This window comes from Schistocerca americana, chromosome 1 (genome assembly GCF_021461395.2).
Source record: "Schistocerca americana isolate TAMUIC-IGC-003095 chromosome 1, iqSchAmer2.1, whole genome shotgun sequence".
In the NCBI taxonomy this organism is placed as follows: domain Eukaryota; kingdom Metazoa; phylum Arthropoda; class Insecta; order Orthoptera; family Acrididae; genus Schistocerca; species Schistocerca americana.
Genome location: NC_060119.1, coordinates 744,575,911 through 744,595,455, shown reverse-complemented (window position 1 = coordinate 744,595,455; position 19,545 = coordinate 744,575,911). Strand labels below are relative to the sequence as shown.

Here is a 19,545-nt window from a genome sequence, read left to right as displayed (position 1 = left end):
CTGGGGCAACAACAGGAAATCCGGGGTTACCGTCGTTGGCGGGGCACGGAGGTAAAAGCGCACGATTCGTTGGGTGAGGAGCCATACGTTTTGTTTCAGGGGGCACGTGAGACGGCGCTCGTTGGTGTCTTCGAGCTGACAGTCAGGGCAGAGTGGGGAGGTAGCCAGTCCTATGCGATGAAGTCGACTATTAGTCGGGAATTTGCCATAGACTAAAACGTACCAGAGTGCAGACACAGACGACGGTAAAAAGGGCGCATGCACACACCCCCAAACCGTTCGCCAGTTAATGTCAGGATACTGTACCACCATGGGGTCGCAAGGGTTGGACTGCATAAACAAACGATAATAATCTTTAGTACGGGGAGGACGGGTGACTGGAAGATCGGCCCGAACGTAGCTGAGTTCTATGAAACAATAGGCGACGTGGTACAATAATGGAGAAATAGGTGCCACATTGATCGGTGGATCGAGAGAAGCTGGTCGGAGGATATCTAAGAGACTGCGTGTTAAGGACGGGACCGGCCCCTGCCAGTGCCGCAACAGAGTGTGGACAAAGAGTGCAGAAAATCGTGCCCGCACGTTGACGAGTCCGAGGCCACCTTTTGCAGGAGGCAGTGTTAGAGTGTTGTAGCGGACTTTGAAAAGTGCCCCTGCTGACACGAAATATCCAAAGGCTGATTGGATGCGGCGGCCAAGGAGTAACGGCATTGGGAAGATCTGGGCGACGTGTACCAGTTTAGGGGCGACATACATGTTGACATAGGACACACGTTGGAGTTGGTTTAAGTTACGGTGCACTTGACCGCGGACATGGTGCCGAATCGACTGCAAAATCCGCCGGTAAGCCAGGGCCACTGTGCGGTGTGTGGAGCTCGTAAATTCGATATCAAAGTAACGAAGGGTGGTACTGACTGGGAGTGGGGTCGGCACCATAGCCGGGAGGCCGCGCCCAATGTGCATCATAGTCGATTTACGGACATTAAGAATGCTAGCAGAAAGACGTCCATACTGGTGGATCCATTGGATGGCGTCATTGAGTTCAGTGGAGGAGCAGGTGAGAAAGAGGAGGTCGTCCGCATAAGCCCTGCAGTGAAAGGTGTAGTCACGCAGAGTGAGGCTCTGAAGTCTAGGGGTAAGACCAGTGATGAGGGGCTCAAGTGCAATGGCATATAATAAAGTAGACATAGGGCATCCTTCACACACAGAGCGGCGTATAGGAATCGGTCCTACAAGCCTCCCATTGACTTGTATCATCGAGACCGCGGGAAGTAGTAACCGGCGAATGGCATCGACAAAAAGTAATGGGAACCCCATACGTGTCGCACTGAGGAGGAATGGGTGTCGAACGCGATCAAAGACACTCGTGAAATCGACGGATACCAGTGCTGCACGAAGGCGACAAGCCGACGCCAGTGCGATGAGGTCACGGCATTCTCCTAGGGCTGTTTGTAAGGTGGCCCCACAACCACGTGCAGTCTGCTCCGGTGAAGGGACCATAGGTAAGATGGTGCGTATGCGCGCTGCTAAGAGGTGTGCGTAGATTTTGTAGTCTGCATTCAGTAGTGTAAGGGGGCGATATGCAGAGACATGAGACCCTCCCTTCGGCTTAGGCACAGGTAGAAGAATGCCACTGACGAATTCAGGTGGAATTGGGAAGCACGGAGTGAAGAGTTCCCGAAGCATTTCCGTCCAGCGAGGAAGCATTAACGTGGTGAACGCCCGGTAAAACTCCACTGGGAGACCATCCGGTCCTGCTGATTTGTTCTTGGCCCCTTTGTTGATCGCATCTACCACCTCTTCTGCGGTGATTGCAGACATCATGGACGTTGACTCCGCTACGGTGAGGGTCCGATCAGAGGAAGGACGGAGATCACCAGGAACTGGCGTTGCCATCGGTTCATCATCATAAAATTGGCGATAATGTTCAGCAAAGGCAGACAGCACTGCCGCCTGTGTTGTGTGGTGAACACCATCGGAGGTAGTGATGTTGGGGACGTAAAGTCGACGTCGACGACTATGGTCGGATGCGGCATGGATTGTGGATGGGGTTTCGTCGTGGAGGAGGTCTTGTCGGGAACGCACCACAACACCATGCAGTCGTCAACGTTGGAGAGAGAGGAGACGAGCTTTAGTACGCTGTCGTTCCCTATGGGTGTCAGGCGATGGAGGGAGCGCATCGAGCTCACGGAGGACGGCGTAGTGAAAATTTGTGGTGTCTCGATTCTATGCTGCTGCTTCCTTGCCACATTGCATGAAGACCTTTCTGGTCGCAAGTTTGGCACATTTGAGCCACCAATGGAACGTGGATGTGTACTGCGGGAGACGTCTTTCGCAAGACGCCCATGTAATGGCAATACACTGTCGGCAGTGTGGACCATTAAGGAGGGAGGTATTAAGCTTCCAGTAACCTCTGCTGCGCCACACTGACTGAGGTGGCAGAGCCAGGGAGCAAATGACGGCGCAGTGGTCCGAAAATGCAAGAGGCCATCGTTCAGCTTGGGTGACTTCATTGCCAAGGTGGGCAGAGACATAAAACCGGTCCAGTCTGCTCGCAGAATGTGCTGTATAATGGGTAAAACCGGGGGTATTGCCATGAATTTTCTCCCAAACGTTCGCTAGACGAAAATCTTCGATTAAGGTGAGCAGCGCCGGGCATGGCGAATAACCAGGCATTTGGCCCCGCGGATGGAGGACGCAGTTGAAATCGCCTCCCATGATAAGGCGATCATAGCGTCCAGAAAACAGGGGCGCCACGTCATGTCCGAAGAAAGTGGACCGCTGCCGACGGTTCGTGGAGCCAGACGGAGCGTAGATATTAATGACGCGCGTGTCGAAGATGGTAACAGCCATGCCCCTTCCACAGGGAAGGATTGTTGTGTCCTTGAGTGGGATTCCTTCGCGTATGTAGAAAGCCACTCCACGCCCTGATTGATCACATGTGGACGTGTATGAGTCGTAGCCGTAAACTGGTGGTAGTGTGGCAACGCGTACTTCCTGAAGAAGGGCGACGTCGACGTCAGAGGCCCGAAGCATGTCACAGAGGAGTTGCAGCTTGGGTGCAGTGCCGATCATGTTGATGTTCAGTGTGGCAAACCAGTACGTTAGTTTCAGTGGTGGTGGACGCGCATCGGCCATCACCAAGGGGAGTATGAAGAGGGCACCGACAGGAAGTCCCGTCCCATCAGCTGCAGTGCCTCGCTTTTGATGTTAACAGGCAGTCTTGTCCGGCGGAGGCAATTCATCCGGAGGAGGGGTCGTATCTTCCTCAACGTCGTCGGCCCATGCTCTTGTGCCGTGGGTCTGTCCAATGTCCATGAGAATTGTGTCGTGGTGGGAGAGATCTGGAGTTGTCGGCGGGGAGACAGGCGTCTCAACCTGCGCAACGTTCGTTACATTGTGCGTGGCGACCTCCATGGTGGTCCCGTCCTGCGAAACGTCTTGTTCATCGTGAAAGTTGTCCGCCAACCTCTGCGTGGAAATGTCGGCTGGTTGGGTGTCGTCTTCGTCGTCGCGGGTCGCGACGCTTTGAGAGCCCGTGGGTGAACGGCGACGGCGTTTGCGCCTACGTGGCGAACGTTGTTTGCGCACGTGTTCCTCAGTGTCGCACGACGGCAAGGAGGAGCGTCGACCTGGTTCGAAGGCGTCGGTGGGTACAATGAAATTGTCAAACAGGTGTTGTGAAGAAGTACTGTCCTCCTCAGCGTCCGGTGTGTGAACCTGTTCGGCGGCAAGTTTGTCAGGTGGGACGTCCGCACCGTCCATAGGTGACTGGGACTGTGGGACGTGCCGATCGGAAGGACCGGGCGACGGACTGGACGAAACTGTAGACGTGGCAAGAGCCGCTGCGTAAGTGACCGGTAGGGCGGTCATCGTGGGTGTGACGGACGCTTCCGACAACGGGAGCTGCGCGACACGTCGTTGAATGCATTCAGACCGTAGGTGACCTTCTTTCCCGCAACCGGAACAGGTCCGAGGTTGGCCGTCGTACATTATAATGGCACGGCAGCCTCCGATACGTAGATAGGAAGGCACGTGTTTCTGCAACTCCATGCGGACCTGTCTAACACCGTTTAAAACGGGATAGGTTTGAAATTGTACCCATCGTTCGGCAACATGTTCCAGAACGTTGCCATAGGGACGGAGCGCTTCGATGATGACGTCTGCAGGTAGTTCGAACGGCAGTTCGAAGATCCTTATCGTCCGTGTGCCGAGATCTGCGTGATAGACGGTAACGGGTCCGACGTTGCCGTCGGAATGGCAGAAGTGCAGTCCCCGTTTTGCCGCTTGAAGCACCTTGTCGCACGCCGCATCGTTGATCATTTTGACGTAGACGGTACTGCTAACTATGGACAAGTGGATACCAATTAGATCCGTTGGTGGTATTTTAACTTCATCGCGTATAAATCGTTCTACCTCCAGGGCCTTGGGTCGGGCGAAGTCGGAACAAAAGTTGAAACGTAATGTCTTCTTCCGGTAGTTGTGCGCCATGGTCGTCTAGAAGGGAAAACGGCACTTAACAGCGGCCGAAGTAAACACAAACACACGGTGAGCGCCTCGCCCGCAGCGCTCTGGCGCGTGACCGCCTCGCAGCACTGCCGGCGGCAGACTGTGAAAATAAACTTTTCATTCGAGGGAAGACTTGAACCAAGGACCTCTCGTTCAGTAGCTGCTCATGCTAACCACGGGACCACGGCGCTCCCGAGCACTCAGCTACCAGAGGCGGACAAAAGTTCCAGCTAACCGTTAGCAATTGATTACAGTAATGAACTCTTGTTCCCTGATCCCCAAATTTCAACTCTGGCACCAACTCACACAATAGACCTTTAATTTAATATATAGTTAAGGCTCACCGGCCATTTGACCATCTTCTTCTGTGCGGATGCACAAACAGTGCCCGAACTCTTACGGAAATCGGCAAAAAGCCGCAAGTAATGATTATAATGGGCAGGGGCACTATGCATATAGTGCGGAACAATAAGTTGGGAATGTGGGTCTCACGGGAGGCGTGCCAGAGATAAGTCCCTGCAGTCGCACTATCCTCTGTGTCCTCGGTGGCTCAGATGGATGCCGGCACGGTAGCTCAGCGTCTTTGGTCAGAGGGCTCCTCGCCCTCTGTAATAAAAAACTGAACAAAGGAATCAACGATCAACTTGAACGGATGTCTTGTGACGTCTGCCCAGACCAAACGCAAGGAACAATACCGAAAATAAAGATGGACAGAGAGTCTGCCATGTAAGCAGGAGATCCCGACTTCGAGTCCTGGTCGGGGCACACATTTTCAACTGTCCCCGTTGACTTACATCAACGCCTGTATGGAGCTAGGGGTATTCATTACATTGTAATTTTAATTTCATATCCTTTAGTACACGATGACACGTTGTACGAGATGCAGCAACCTACTGCGATAACCTCCTTACTGGCTTGAGGGGATTTACTGTAATGTCCATGTGAATTTTGTGGAGGAGGAGGAGGAGGATATTAGTCTTTAACGTCCCGTCGACAACGAGGTCATTAGAGACGGAGCGCAAGCTCGGGTGAGGGAAGGATGGGGAAGGAAATCGGCCGTGCCCTTTCAAAGGAACCATCCTGGCATTTGCCTGAAGCGATTTAGGGAAATCACGGAAAACCTAAATCAGGATGGCCGGAGACAGGATTGAACCGTCGTCCTCCCGAATGCGAGTCCAGTGTGCTAACCACTGCGCCACCTCGCTCGGTGTGAATTTTGTCTATTGCCTATTGTTTCAGGGGTCCTCACTGTCGGTCGCCTATTCCTCCACACATTCTGAACGGATCCTCCACCCCTCCATTTCTTGTACAGATCTTGAATAGTGGGCAGTTTCCTACCAGTGTACTTCCCTTAAAACATTTATTTTACATTCCTTGATGGAGTTCGTCTTCATGTAATACTCCACAGTATCAATTCTCAGTTCTAATGCAAACTAGCCCACTGTTGTAACAGCTCAACAATACGAGTTTACCAGAACTGATGCACGAACATGCAGCAGAGCTCAGCTTTCCGATAAAATGCAGTGTAGCCAACTATCGAGACAGTGTTGACACTTCACAAGCAGTTCGACTAGTAATGATTAACCGGTACGAATAAATAAATTAGTCAAGTATTGAAACTTCCTGGCAGATTAAAACTGTGTGCCCGACTGAGACTCGAACTCGGGACCTTTCCCTTTGGCGGGCAAGTGCTGTACCAACTGAGCTACCGAAGCACGACCCACGCCCGATACTCACAGCTTTACTTCTGCCAGTACCTCGTCTCCTACCTTCCAAACTTTACAGAAGCTCTCCTGCGAACCTTGCAGAACCATGAGTACCGGGCGTGGGTCGTGCTTCGGTAGCTCAGTTGGTAGAGCACTTGCCCGCGAAAGGCAAAGGTCCCGAGTTCGAGTCTCGGTCGGGCACACAGTTTTAATCTGCCAGGAAGTTTCATATCAGCGCACACTCCGCTGCAGAGTGAAAAATCTCATTCTAGTCAAGTATTAATCGAGCCATTATGTTTGCGAAGACGCTCAGTGTATCGGTTAGCAGTCGGCAATGTGGTAGTTCGGCGCACCTTGGCGTAGAAGTCGATGCCGTCGTGCAGGGCGTCTATCTCGAGGCTGGCCTCGGTGCTGGACGAGAGCGTCCGCTTGGCGCGCTCGGCGGCGGTGCGCAGGCGGCGCAGCGCGCGCGCGTTGGCGCGCATGTCCTTGCGGTGCTTGCGCTGGAACTCTTCCGCCAGGTGCTGCACCAGCCGGTTGTCGAAGTCCTCGCCGCCCAGGTGCGTATCACCCGCCGTCGACTTCACCTCGAACAGCGACCCTTCCGAGATGGCCAGCACCGACACGTCAAAAGTGCCTGCAACAGTTAGAGAAAAACTGCCCTCCATCAACTCACTCTGCTCAGTTGCTCTGCAGTTCACAATTAAGTGCCTCGCAGAGGGTTCATCGAACCACCTTCAAGCTATTTCTCTACCGTTCCCCTCTCGAACAGCGCGCAAGTAAAATTATCATTTAAATCTTTCAGTGTGAGCTCTGATTTCTCTAAATTTATTATGACGGTTATTCCTCCCTATGTAGGAGGACCCAATCAACTTTTTTCACAGTCCGAAGACAGTTGGTGATTGAAATTTTATGAGACGACACTGTTGCAACGAAAAAACCCTTCGTTTTAAAGATTTCACTCCCCAATTCGAGTATCATATTCGTGGCATTATCTACCCTGTATCTCGATAATACAAAACGAGCTGCCCTTCTTAACTTTTTCGATGTCCTCCGTCAATCGTATCTGATGCGGAGCCCACATCACACTCCAGAGGATAGCGGACAGGTGTAGTATGAGGGTTGTCCAGAAAGTAATCCACTGCATTTTTTCCTCAGCCGAAAACAAGGCTACGAATGCGAAACGTTACGTACGTATTATTTGAAGTCTACTGAGTGAGCGCGCCAAGTTCCCGTCACTTCCGACAGATAGCATAGCTGCAGGACAGTTTCAAAATGGCATCTATAGGTGATGTACGTTACAAGCTTCAAAATGGCTCTCAGCGCTATGGGACTAAACTTCGGAGGTCATCAGTCCCCTAGAACTTAGAACTACTTAAACCTAACTAACCTAAGGACACCACACACATCCATGCCCGAGGCAGGATTCGGACCTGCGACCGTAGCGGTCGCGGAGTTCCAGACTGAAGCGCCTGGAACCGATACGTTACAAGCATTCTTACTGCAGAGAAAGAAACTGTGCGGAATATTCACAAATGTTAGTGTAAAGTCTACGGAGCATCTGCTGTCGGTGGATGTACAGTGAGTCGCTGGGCACGGAGGGTGAGGTCATCATAAGGCGGTTCGGCGGAGCTCCAGGATTTGCAGCGATCGGTGAGACCATCCACGGCTGTCACACCTGACATGCAGCCAGCTGATGTTGTCACTTGCCATTGAAGGATGCCATTCGTGGAAGACATTTTGAGGATGATGAGGAGGTGATTCACACTGAGAAGCACTGGCTCCGCCACCAGGACAAAGATTGGTACCGACAGGGCATACACGCCCTTGTGTAGCACTGGAGCAAGGCCATAGAACGGGACGGAGATTACGTGGAAAAATAGGGTGTGCAGATAAGATACCTTTCTTTCATGTGTGTAATTCACATTATGTTCAGTAAAGAATTGTTGTAGACAAATGCTGTCCATTACTTTCTGGGCAACCCTTATATAAGTAGTCATTTTAGTAGACATGTTCCACTTTCCAGGCGTTCTGCCAGTAAATCGCAGTCTTTGGTTTGCTTTCCCCACAACATTATCTATCTGATTTTTCCAATTTATATTATTTGTAATTGGAATCCCCAAGCATTTACTTGAATTTACAGCCTTCAAATTCGTGTAATTTATCGTGTAACCGAATTATAGCAGATTCCTTTTAGTGCTCTTGTAAATTACTTCGCAATTTTCATTGTTTAGAGTTAACTGCCATTTTTTACCATAGAAATATCTTGTCTAAATCAATTTTTCAATTGGTTTTGATCATCTGATGACTTTACAAGACGGTAAATGACAGCATCATCTGCAAGCAATCCAAGTGAGCTGATCAGACTGTCTCTTAAAACTTATATGTAGATCAGGAACAGCAGAAAGTCTGTAATACTTTCTTGTGGAACACCAGATATTACTTCTATTTTACTCTATAATCTTATATTATGAACTGTGACCCTTCTAACAGAAATCGTGAATCCAGTCACACAACTGAAGCGATACTGCATAGGCAGGCCATTTTATAACAAGAATCTTGTGAGGAACCGTGTCAAAAACTTTCTGGAAACCTAAAAATATTGAATCCGTTTGACGTCTCCTTTCGATAGCACTCCTTGCACTCATTACTTCGTGACATTAAAGAGCTAGTTGTGTTTCACTAAAACTGTATTTTGTCAATACGTGTTGCCTGTTCGTCGGTAAATCGTTTTCTTCGAGGGGACTCATAATGTTCAAACACAGTATATGTTCTAAAATTCCACTGCATATCGTCGTTAGTGATATGGGTCTGTATTTTTGCGGACTACTCCTACTTCATGTCTTTGGTATTGGTGTGGCTTGTGCAGTTTTCCTCTCTTTAGACACGTATCTTTCGAAGAGCAAGCGGTTGTTTTTTTTTTCTTTTTTTTTTTTTTTGGTCATCAGTCTACTGACTGGTTTGATGCGGCCCGCCACGAATTCCTTTCCTGTGCTAACCTCTTCATCTCAGAGTAGCACTTGCAACCTACGTCCTCAATTATTTGCTTGACGTATTCCAATCTCTGTCTTCCTCTACAGTTTTTGCCCTCTACAGCTCCCTCTAGTACCATGGAAGTCATTCCCTCATGTCTTAGCATATGTCCTATCATCCTGTCCCTTCTCCTTATCAGTGTTTTCCACATATTCCTTTCCTCTCCGATTCTGCATAGAACCTCCCCATTCCTTACCTTATAAGTCCACCTAATTTTCAACATTCGTCTATAGCACCACATCTCAAATGCTTCGATTCTCTTCTGTTCCGGTTTTCCCAAAGTCCATGATTCACTACCATACAATGCTGTACTCCAGACGTACATCCTCAGAAATTTCTTCCTGAAATTAAGGCCGGTATTTGATATTAGTAGACTTCTCTTGGCCAGAAATGCCTTTTTTTGCCATAGCGAGTCTGCTTTTGATGTCCTCCTTGCTCCGTCCGTCATTGGTTATTTTACTGCCTAGGTAGCAGAATTCCTTAACTTTTCGTGACCATCAATCCTGATGTTAAGTTTCTCGCTGTTCTCATTTCTACTACTTCTCATTACCTTCGTCTTTCTCCGATTTACTCTCAAACCATACTGTGTACTCATTAGACTGTTCATTCCGTTCAGCAGATCATTTAATTCTTCTTCACTTTCACTCAGGATAGCAATGTCATCAGCGAATCGTGTCATTGATATCCTTTCACCTTGTATTTTAGTTCCACTCCTGAACCTTTCTTTTATTTCCATCATTGCTTCCTCGATGTACAGATTGAAGAGTAGGAGCGAAAGGCTACAGCCTTGTCTTACACCCTTCTTAATACGAGCACTTCGTTCTTGATCGTCCACTCTTATTATTCCCTCTTGGTTGTTGTACATATTGTATATGACCCGTCTCTCCCTATAGCTTACCCCTACTTTTTTCAGAATCTCGAACAGCTTGCACCATTTTATATTGTCGAACGCTTTTTCCAGGTCGACAAATCCTATGAAAGTGTCTTGATTTTTCTTTAGCCTTGCTTCCATTATTAGCCGTAACGTCAGAATTGCCTCTCTCGTCCCTTTACTTTTCCTAAAGCCAAACTGATCGTCACCAAGCGCATTCTCAGTTTTCTTTTCCATTCTTCTGTATATTATTCTTGTAAGCAGCTTTGATGCATGAGCTGTTAAGCTGATTGTGCAATAATTCTCGCACTTGTCAGCTCTTGCCGTCTTCGGAATTGTGTGAATGATGCTTTTCCGAAAGTCAGATGTATGTCGCCAGACTCATATATTCTACACACCAACGTGAATAGTCGTTTTGTTGCCACTTCCCCCAATTATTTTAGAAATTCTGATGGAATGTTATCCATCCCTTCTGCCTTATTTGACCCTAAGTCCTCCAAAGCTCTTTTAAATTCCGATTCGAATACTGGATCCCCTATCTCTTCTAAATCGACTCCTGTTTCTCCTTCTATCACATCAGACAAATCTTCACCCTCATAGAGACTTTCAGTGTATTCTTTCCACCTATCTGCTCTCTCCTCTGCATTTAACAGTGGAATTCCCGTTGCACTCTTAATGTTACCACCGTTGCTTTTAATGTCACCAAAGGTTGTTTTGACTTTCCTGTATGCTGAGTCTGTCCTTCCGACAATCATATCTTTTTCGATGTCCACATTTTTCCTGCAGCCATTTCGTCTTAGCTTCCCTGCACTTCCTGTTTATTTCATTCCTCAGCGACTTGTATTTCTGTATTCCTGATTTTTCCGGAACATGTTTGTGCTTCCTCCATTCATCAATCAACTGAAGTACTTCTTCTGTTACCCATGGTTTCTTCGCAGCTACCTTCTTTGTACCTATGTTTTCCTTCCCAACTTCTGTGATGGCCCTTTTTAGAGATGTATATTCCTCTTCAACTGTACTGCCTACTGCGCTATTCCTTATTGCTGTATCTATAGCGTTAGAGAACTTCAAACGTATCTCGTCATTCCTTAGTACTTCCGTATCCCACTTCTTTGCGTATTGATTCTTCCTGGCTAATGTCTTGAATTTCAGCTACTCTTCATCACTACTATATTGTGATCTGAGTCTATATCTGCTCCTGGGTACGCCTTACAATCCAGTATCTGATTTCGAATCTCTGTCTGACCATGATGTAATCTAATTGAAATCTTTCCGTATCTCCCGGTCTTTTCCAAGTATACCTCCTCCTCTTGTGATTCTTGAACAGGGTATTCGCTATTACTAGCTGAAACTTGTATTTGATTGCTAAGTGTGGAGGTATTGTATCAGCATAGTCTGAAACGAACCTGACTGCTATGCAATCTGGGCCGGAGGCGTTGCCTTTATTGACTTAAGGTGCTTCGCTACACCGATGATATCTACTTCTAAGTTACTCATGTTGGCAGACGTTCATGATTCGAATTCTGGAATATTTTCTTCGTCTTCTTTGGTGAAGGAATTTCGGAAAACTATGCTTAGTAACTCTGCTTTGGTGACACTGTTATTCGTAACATCACCATTGTTATTGCACAGTGAAGTTACTGACTGTATCTTCCCGCAGGTGTACTTAACATATGACGAGAATCTCTTTGAATTTTTCAGCCATGTTTCGAGAGAGAGAGATTCGTTGGAGAAATTATTAAAAGCATCTCGCATTGAAGTTCGCGATAAATTTCGAGTTTTTGTAAAACGTCACCAATATTAGATATTTTGTGTTCTTTGTAATTTGGAATGCTTTTTTCGTTGCATCTACCACAGCGTTCTGACCTATTTTGTGTACCAAGGATGGTCAGTACCATCTGTTACTAATTTATTTGGTGTATATGTGTCAAAACCCTTCTGGAAATCTAAAAATATAGAGCATATGTATTTCAGGAATGGGGTTAGATAGATAGAACTTTTTATGTTAGTTATTGACAAAAATGCCCCCTTCCCCTTCCCCTCCCTCCCCCCCCCCCCCCCCAACAGATGGCACAGTGTTTGGAATGGTTGACAGAGACCAAAGCTGACACCCAGGTCCAGTAGTACTTCCAGACACGTTACAGAAGCACAGCCCCATCACGTCTTACCCTCAGAAATGGTACCCTGGGTTCAAGGAATCGGGAAATCTCATGAAGACGACGAATTTTGGCCACCCAAACAGGAGCAATTCAATTGTGGAACGGGTGCAACAGGTATTTCTCTGGAGCCCAATCAAGCCAACTCGTCAAGTGTCTGGACAGGTGCAGCTACCACTAACCACAGTTCTCAGGAGCTAGACGAGACTGATGTACGCTTCAAACTGATGACCGGCCAAACTGCAAAGCATTTGCAGTTGAGATTCTGAATCGTATCTATGATGAACCAGACTACCTGAAACTGATCATGTTCACGAACGAAGCTTGCTTTAGTTAGAGCATTAATTGCACACATTAATGAGAACATGCAAGGCCGGACGTGGGAGAAACTGGAATATCAAAAATGGTTCAAATGGCTCTGGGCACTACGGGACTTAACTTCTGAGGTCATCAGTCTCCTAGAACTGAGAACTACTTAAACCTAACTAACTTAAGGACATCACACACATCCATGCCCGAGGCAGGACTCGAACCTGCGACCGTAGCGGTCGCGCGGCTCTAGACAAGAGGGGCCTAGAAACGCTCGGCCACCTCGGCCGGCTACTGGAATATCACTTAGATACCCTGCACGTTATAGATGGCGCACATGTTTAAGTTTGTTAAACGGAAACTGAAACATTAAGTGTGTGTGAACATTACGCTGCAAACTGCATCTTTCTGTCTGTCACCACTTCTGAAATATTTGTTATCAAAGATGTGCGGATGATTTTGGAACACCTTGTACTTACTCACGTATGGGTTATCCAACAAGTACAGATTGTTAAGTTTTACCACGCCCGACAAACCACTGTCTGTCGTATTCTCTGCCTCAGTCTTCTTCTACCCTTCATAACCTGTATCCTGCACCAGCTGATAAGGTTCCCACATCTTAAGCATATGGAATACTTTCACAAGTCCTGCATCTGCCACAGTGTGGAATCCTAAATACCGCTGTACCTGCCATGCTTGAGAACTCTGGTTTGCTGCTGCACCTGTCACCACATTCTACCATCTTTATATTTCCAGCCGCTCCACGTCCGTTTCTAAAGTAATGATTTTGAAATTCCTCTCCAGACCATGAAATAATTCCTGAGACTTAAGCGTCCTATAAGCTGCAGCCTATTCTACTTTTTCCATTTGCATATGAAGGCTGTAGCCAACCCTTTTCCTGCATACCTATCCACCTGCTACCACCTGAATCCCGTCTCTTGATTCTTCCCAATACTTATCCCATATCCTTTCTATATCAATATCTTCTCCAGCCCCATCTGCTTTCAAATCCTTCGTCTACCAAATGTTACCACGGTCCCACAGCATCAAGAACACACACATCATAATCTCATCGAGATTAATATCATTATTTTTACTCATATAAATTAACTGTTTTCATCAGAGAGTGAGGAACGACATCATGAAAGCTACCAGCCACCTAAGGGGAGGGGGATGGGGGAACTATAAACAACAACTAAGAAATACGAATAGTGTTTCAATATGAATGTCATACATAGTAACAGCACATTGACTAGGAATAGGAAATAGAGGTTGAGATCATGATCAGTTTGCAAAATACACCTGTTTAGGTACAATAATTTAGTCTCCTAGAAGTCTATGAATTGTTTCAAATTATTGGGCGGGTCCCACTTTATGGCGTCTCTCTTCAGCCATCAATTGATATCATGTTTCTGCCTTCGCTTGTGAGACCGGCGAATATATGCCTGGCTTCGTAGCGTGCGGTGCTGTAGCTCGCGGCAGCATGCAATGTTTATTACAGACAGCTTAAAAACAAATTACATGATACAGCTCGGAAACTGAAAACCTCACCACCTGAATGATGGGAAAAGTAACAGCCACATTCAAAAACTACGGTGAAGCTCATCCAACAGATGACGGTCTGTTAGAGCCACTGCTTATGGTAAGGTGAAAACTCGTGAACAGGTTCAGGGCAAACGGAGACTTATAACACCATCCAAATGGCAAGGAAGATAGAAGAACCAATCTGAACAAGATAGGTCTGTTTAGCCTTGAAAAGCAACCAGTCAAAGAGAGAAAATCCTGAAAAACCCGAATATCACCCTCCATATCGGTTGTACAGAGAGTGTTGACATCCATTCACATAAAAATCGAGTTAGTGTATCAGTGCACAAAGTGTCCTTAGCACTGCTTCAACAATGATAGAGAGCTTTAACATTGTACATGGCTGTTGTTGAAGCTTGTGACGCCTCTAATTAGTGTTAAAAGTATTTATAGTGATATATGCTTGACAAAGAATTTTTATCGCAAATACTGTATTGACCATTTAGATCTTTCGGTGGCAAATAAAGATTCTGTGAACTACTATATAAAGGAAATCTCTCTTATCACTTGTCTTTTTGAACTTGTTGCTTAGCTCTTGTCTTGTCTTGCACTCGTGGCTGTGTATGCCATTCGATGTATAGAGGCTTGCTGTCTGTTCATGTAAGTTGAATTATCGTTAAATAATAACTACCAGTTTTGAATTTCAAAAAATTGTTCTTGATTTGAAATGGAAATCTTTTCCTCTCCTTAGCACATACGTAAATGAGGACAGTGCTTTGTATGGGTAGAACTCATGTGATATTTTAATTTAATTCTAAAAGTAGCTTGAAATTAGTTTTCTTCCATTTGTCACTCTCTGCATTTTGAACAACCTGCATTTTACAGTTATTAACGAAGTCCGATTTTCAGTTAACACAGCACAGCTTATCTTTGATTGTTGAAAATTTATCTTAGTATAATACCACACTACTAGAACATAATGTGAAGAACAATCAAACAGCCCGCCGGAGTGGCCAAGTGGTTCTAGGCGCTACGGTCTAGAACCGCGCGACCGCTACGGTCGCAGGTTCGAATCCTGCCTCGGGAATGGATGTGCGTGATGTCCTAAGGTTAGTTAGGTTTAAGTAGTTCTAAGTTCTAGGGGACTGAAGTCCCATAGTGCTCAGAGCCATTTGAACCATTTGAACAATCAAACAATTTAAAATCATAGATGGTAAAATAGTCTATTTTGAACTGCGTGAAAGTCCAAACCCGCAGTAGCTGTTTATTGTGTTTTCACTGTATGACGACCGGTTTCATACCTTAGAGGTATATCTTTAGATCATATCTGCATATAGGGTGAGACTACACAGCTAAAAGAACTAATAGTCAACATAACCTACTGAACAAAGTAGACAGTAAAGCGATGTACTCGTAAAACTAATACTTCATGTGCCACGAATGTTCATATTTTTATTGGTTTAATACATATTGTCATCAAGAACTAGGACATCAGTCGGGTTCTCTTATCTTTTAGTGGATGTAACCAAGTAGTTCAGTGTGTAAGGTGCAATATTTGTTGGTTTACTTATTCTAGGATCGAAGACAACTGTATAAGTTGAAATGACATGTTTAATGTCACAATATTCGCACAAAAATACACGCTTTTACACAACAACAAAAAAATAAAAAAACAGTTGTCAGGATAACACATCTCATCAACATCAAAAAGTGAAATAATCCTAAACACAACAATATTAACTATTAACTCTCAGAAGGTTAAATTTTCCTAAACACGATAATATTAAAGTTTAACTAGAAGTTTCTTTACAAAATTGTTCCTACACTTACATTATCATGTTGGTCAGTACTACGAAAATCGCCCGATTCCGGTTCAAAGTTCGGTACTATTTTTATGATGACAATCAAGTCCGCGGTGGTTGGTTAGTTATGTGACAAATTGAGCGAAAGATTGCCCAAGGTTGCTAGACTTTACAGTGGCTGCAAGCTGGTGAACCAACAAGTTTATGCCTCTGCATGCGGTATTTACCTTAAGCTGCAATGAGCCATTGTCTGCTACCCACTCTCTTCCGCTGAAATTCCTATAAAACTAATTACACCTTTGCTGAATTTTCCAGCAGAAACTTTCCCTATGTTTCTCATTATGCGAGAGAACATGTACTCATCCCTAGTCTTAGAATGTGGCGATATACACGCGCATGGTTGGAGCAGCTTGCATATTATAACGGCCTCTCAATTCTTGCAAGAATAATTAACTAATTGGCTGGTTCGTTTCTCCACAGTTGGAGCTAAACGATGCTACAGCTGATTTCTAGCTGTATGTCAGCCGCTGTGAAAGCAGTGTTCACCCAAATTTCTTCTCTGCGTCTGCAGAGCATTATGCGCTCCGTTCTGCACTTGACGCCAGTTCAGAGAAGAATCCCCCGAAATTTCCGTCTTGTCTTACTCATAGCTGAACTGTCTCCCCACCTGGGTTCTTTCGTTCTTCACGTAATGGCTTTTTTCGATCAATAGGAGCGTTTCTCTTATATTGTGGAAACTCTCTCTACCAATCGCAAGGTCCCTGCCATTAAATTGAGGCGAAACTTTGACTCTTTTCTACTTCCTAGCACGTTTCCGCCAATCGGACATTTTGTGCCCGTTCCAGATGCCTAAATGCGTACATTGACTCTCTCACATGTGTAGCACTCGCTGGACACGTGATCGAAAATGCGTCACTGGTTTTGTTCATATCCATTTGGAATACCGAAGCACATTTTTAAAAAGCTTTCTTTCCTGTCCTCCCTCAGATGGGCAATTATACTCGCTCTCCCCATCTAAGTCACCAGATCGGTCGTTGACTTTCTGCCTGGGACTCCCCTTTAAGTTGTCTCCATGGTTCCCCCTGTAGTGCAGCCTTGCCTCTGCCTGCCCCTCTGAAATTCCAAACTAAAACACCTCTCGCTGCTTGTTGCACCTTCTGCTCATCGACATGTATTATATAGGAACGGTGTGTTAATTACTGTCGATTGAGTGTCGTCCCTATTTTGATTTACATACTGATAGGCAAATTTGCTCATAACCGGCGAATTAAGTTAGGTGCCATATTCACCTTCCCATTGTGATGTATAAAGCTATCCTGTAAGGTGCGAATCTGATCTTCATTTATTCCTCCACCTTAGAAGTGTACTTATCCGTAAGTAATTTAAAGTGTATCTTACTTCTCATAAGTGTAATGGTCAATATTTTCTGTCTCTTGTACTTGATCGTTATTTGACACTGAGATCCATTTTATTACTGCGATTTCCAAGGTCCAGTTTGCGCGTCCTTTTAATCTGGTTTCTACAGCTAGACATCGCGATCTTCAACCTGCGATGGTGTGGCGTGTGCTCGGCTTCACAGTACTCAGTGTGTGGCTAGCGCTGTGGTGTGCAGTTTTATTTGACCCCTGCCAATATATTTTAATATGGCGACAACTCCCAATGATGGTGTGTCTTTTAATTCTTTGCTCCCCCGCGGATTTTGACGATGATACGTTTCTCCTTTTTTATACTCTACTGACACCGCGAGCTGTGTTTTAATTTACGTTTACGTTCGTTCATTCTACAATATTTTGTACTCACAGGTTTCATCCTATCATATGTGGACTGTAACGTGCTGTCCGGGGTCGGCTTTATGACTGTGTTTCGGAGATGTATCACAGATCATGCATGGTTCGGATCGGATGCTCATCTGCCATTTCACCGAGGAGTGGTATGTTTTTATGCGCGCTTGCACCTTGGAGCTCGTAGCACATGAAGTGTTAGTTTATTGAGTACATCTCTTTACTGTCTATATTGTTGGTTAAGCTATGTTGACTATTAGCGCTTTTACTTGTGTAGTCTCAGTCTATACGCAGATATGACCTGTCGATATACCTCCAGGGTATGAAACCGGTCGTCATACGGTGAAAACACAATAAACAGCTATTGCAGATTTGGTCTTTCACTCAGTTCACTGCCCTAGACTTAGAACTACGATCTCTAATTTTAAATTGTTTGATTGTTCTTCATATTATGTACCAATCTTATGGCCTTGATTCGTCCGACGTATAATGTTACTTGTTGTACAGTATTAGAAGCTTGTATGGACTTTGGCTTTGGTGGTACTGAAAGAAAATGTAGATTCACAATTCAAAATGTTTTTCAGAGTTGCCATTTGTACGCAGCCTGACTTGTGAAGATCGTGACTACCAACGGTTCTAGACAGGAAGGAATATCGAAGTAAAAGATATATTGCCGCGCTGCTGCTACGGTCGCAGGTTCGAATCCTGCCTCGGGCATGAATGTGTGTGATGTCCTTAGGTTAGTTAGGTTTAGGTAGTTCTAAGTCTATGGGAGTGATGACCTCAGATGTTAAGTCCCATAGTGCTTAGAGCCATTTGAACCAAAAGGTACATTGAACTGTCAGATGTGTCGCCACCCGGTTGGAGGACTACGTGATAAGACCTGAGCCACCCACCTCCGCCGAGGTCGAAGATGAGCACGTTCTTCTCGCCCTGCAGGTTCTTGTCGAGCCCGTAGGCGAGCGCGGCGGCGGTGGGCTCGTTGATGATGCGCAGCACGTTGAGGCCGGCGATGGCGCCCGCGTCCTTGGTGGCGCTGCGCTGCGCGTCGTTGAAGTAGGCCGGCACCGTGATCACCGCGTCGCGCACGTCGCCGCCCAGGTACGTGCTCGCGATCTCGCGCATCTTGCTCAGCACCATCGAGCTGATCTCCTCGGGCGCGAACCTCTTCGTCTCGCCCTTGTACTCCACCTGCGACACGCCAACGCGCCACTCAGCAACAGTTACTAGTGGAGAACGCTCCGCGGGACAGAGACTCTAACAAGGGGAGGCCACGACGTTTGGAACGCGGATTTTCTGTAAACTTCGTACACTCGTAGTGCTCCATGAAGACAACAAAATGTGTAAGCAGTAGCGCGTACTTCTCAAGCGTTACTGAGAAAATCGCAAGATAATTTCGATCGTCAGATATGTATCTGTGAGCGGCAATTTTAACCTTGAAGCGGCTGCAGCGAAGTGGTGCCGGCACGGTAGCTCAGCATGTTCGGTCAGAGCGTTAGCTACCCTTTCTAATAAAAAAACAGATCGAACGGATGAACGAACAAACAGAACGGATGTCATCGGACGTCCGCCCTGAACAAATTCACCGAAAAATATAGAACAAGATTTAAAAAAAAAAAAAAAAAAAAAAAAAGTGGTTGGCGTTCAAGCCGCTGGATCGCTGGATCGAGTTCCGTTTGTCAGGTTTTTTTTTTATTTTCAACACAATCATTTTCTTTACTATTTATATTACAATTGATATAACGGGAAAAATACGTTTAATCGGATGAACTTTTATTAAATTTACAATGTTATTTGGCAGTCTACTAATTTTTATTATCACAAATAATATAATATTCATAACTATCGACTAGT

The 19,545-nt window shown here is 46.0% G+C and overlaps 1 protein-coding gene across 1 annotated transcript in view; it reads right to left on the bottom strand.

The window, feature by feature from the left end:
• LOC124610962 (heat shock protein 70 B2-like) overlaps positions 1 to 19,545 on the bottom strand; it is a 142,651-nt gene that overhangs the window by 67,372 nt on the left and 55,734 nt on the right. The window contains exons 3-4 of the mRNA XM_047140202.1: positions 18,588 to 18,882; positions 6,569 to 6,852 (exon numbers count right to left, since the gene is read on the bottom strand). Coding sequence (XP_046996158.1) covers positions 6,569 to 6,852; positions 18,588 to 18,882 — 579 coding nt within the window. The remainder of the gene's footprint in view (positions 1 to 6,568; positions 6,853 to 18,587; positions 18,883 to 19,545) is intronic.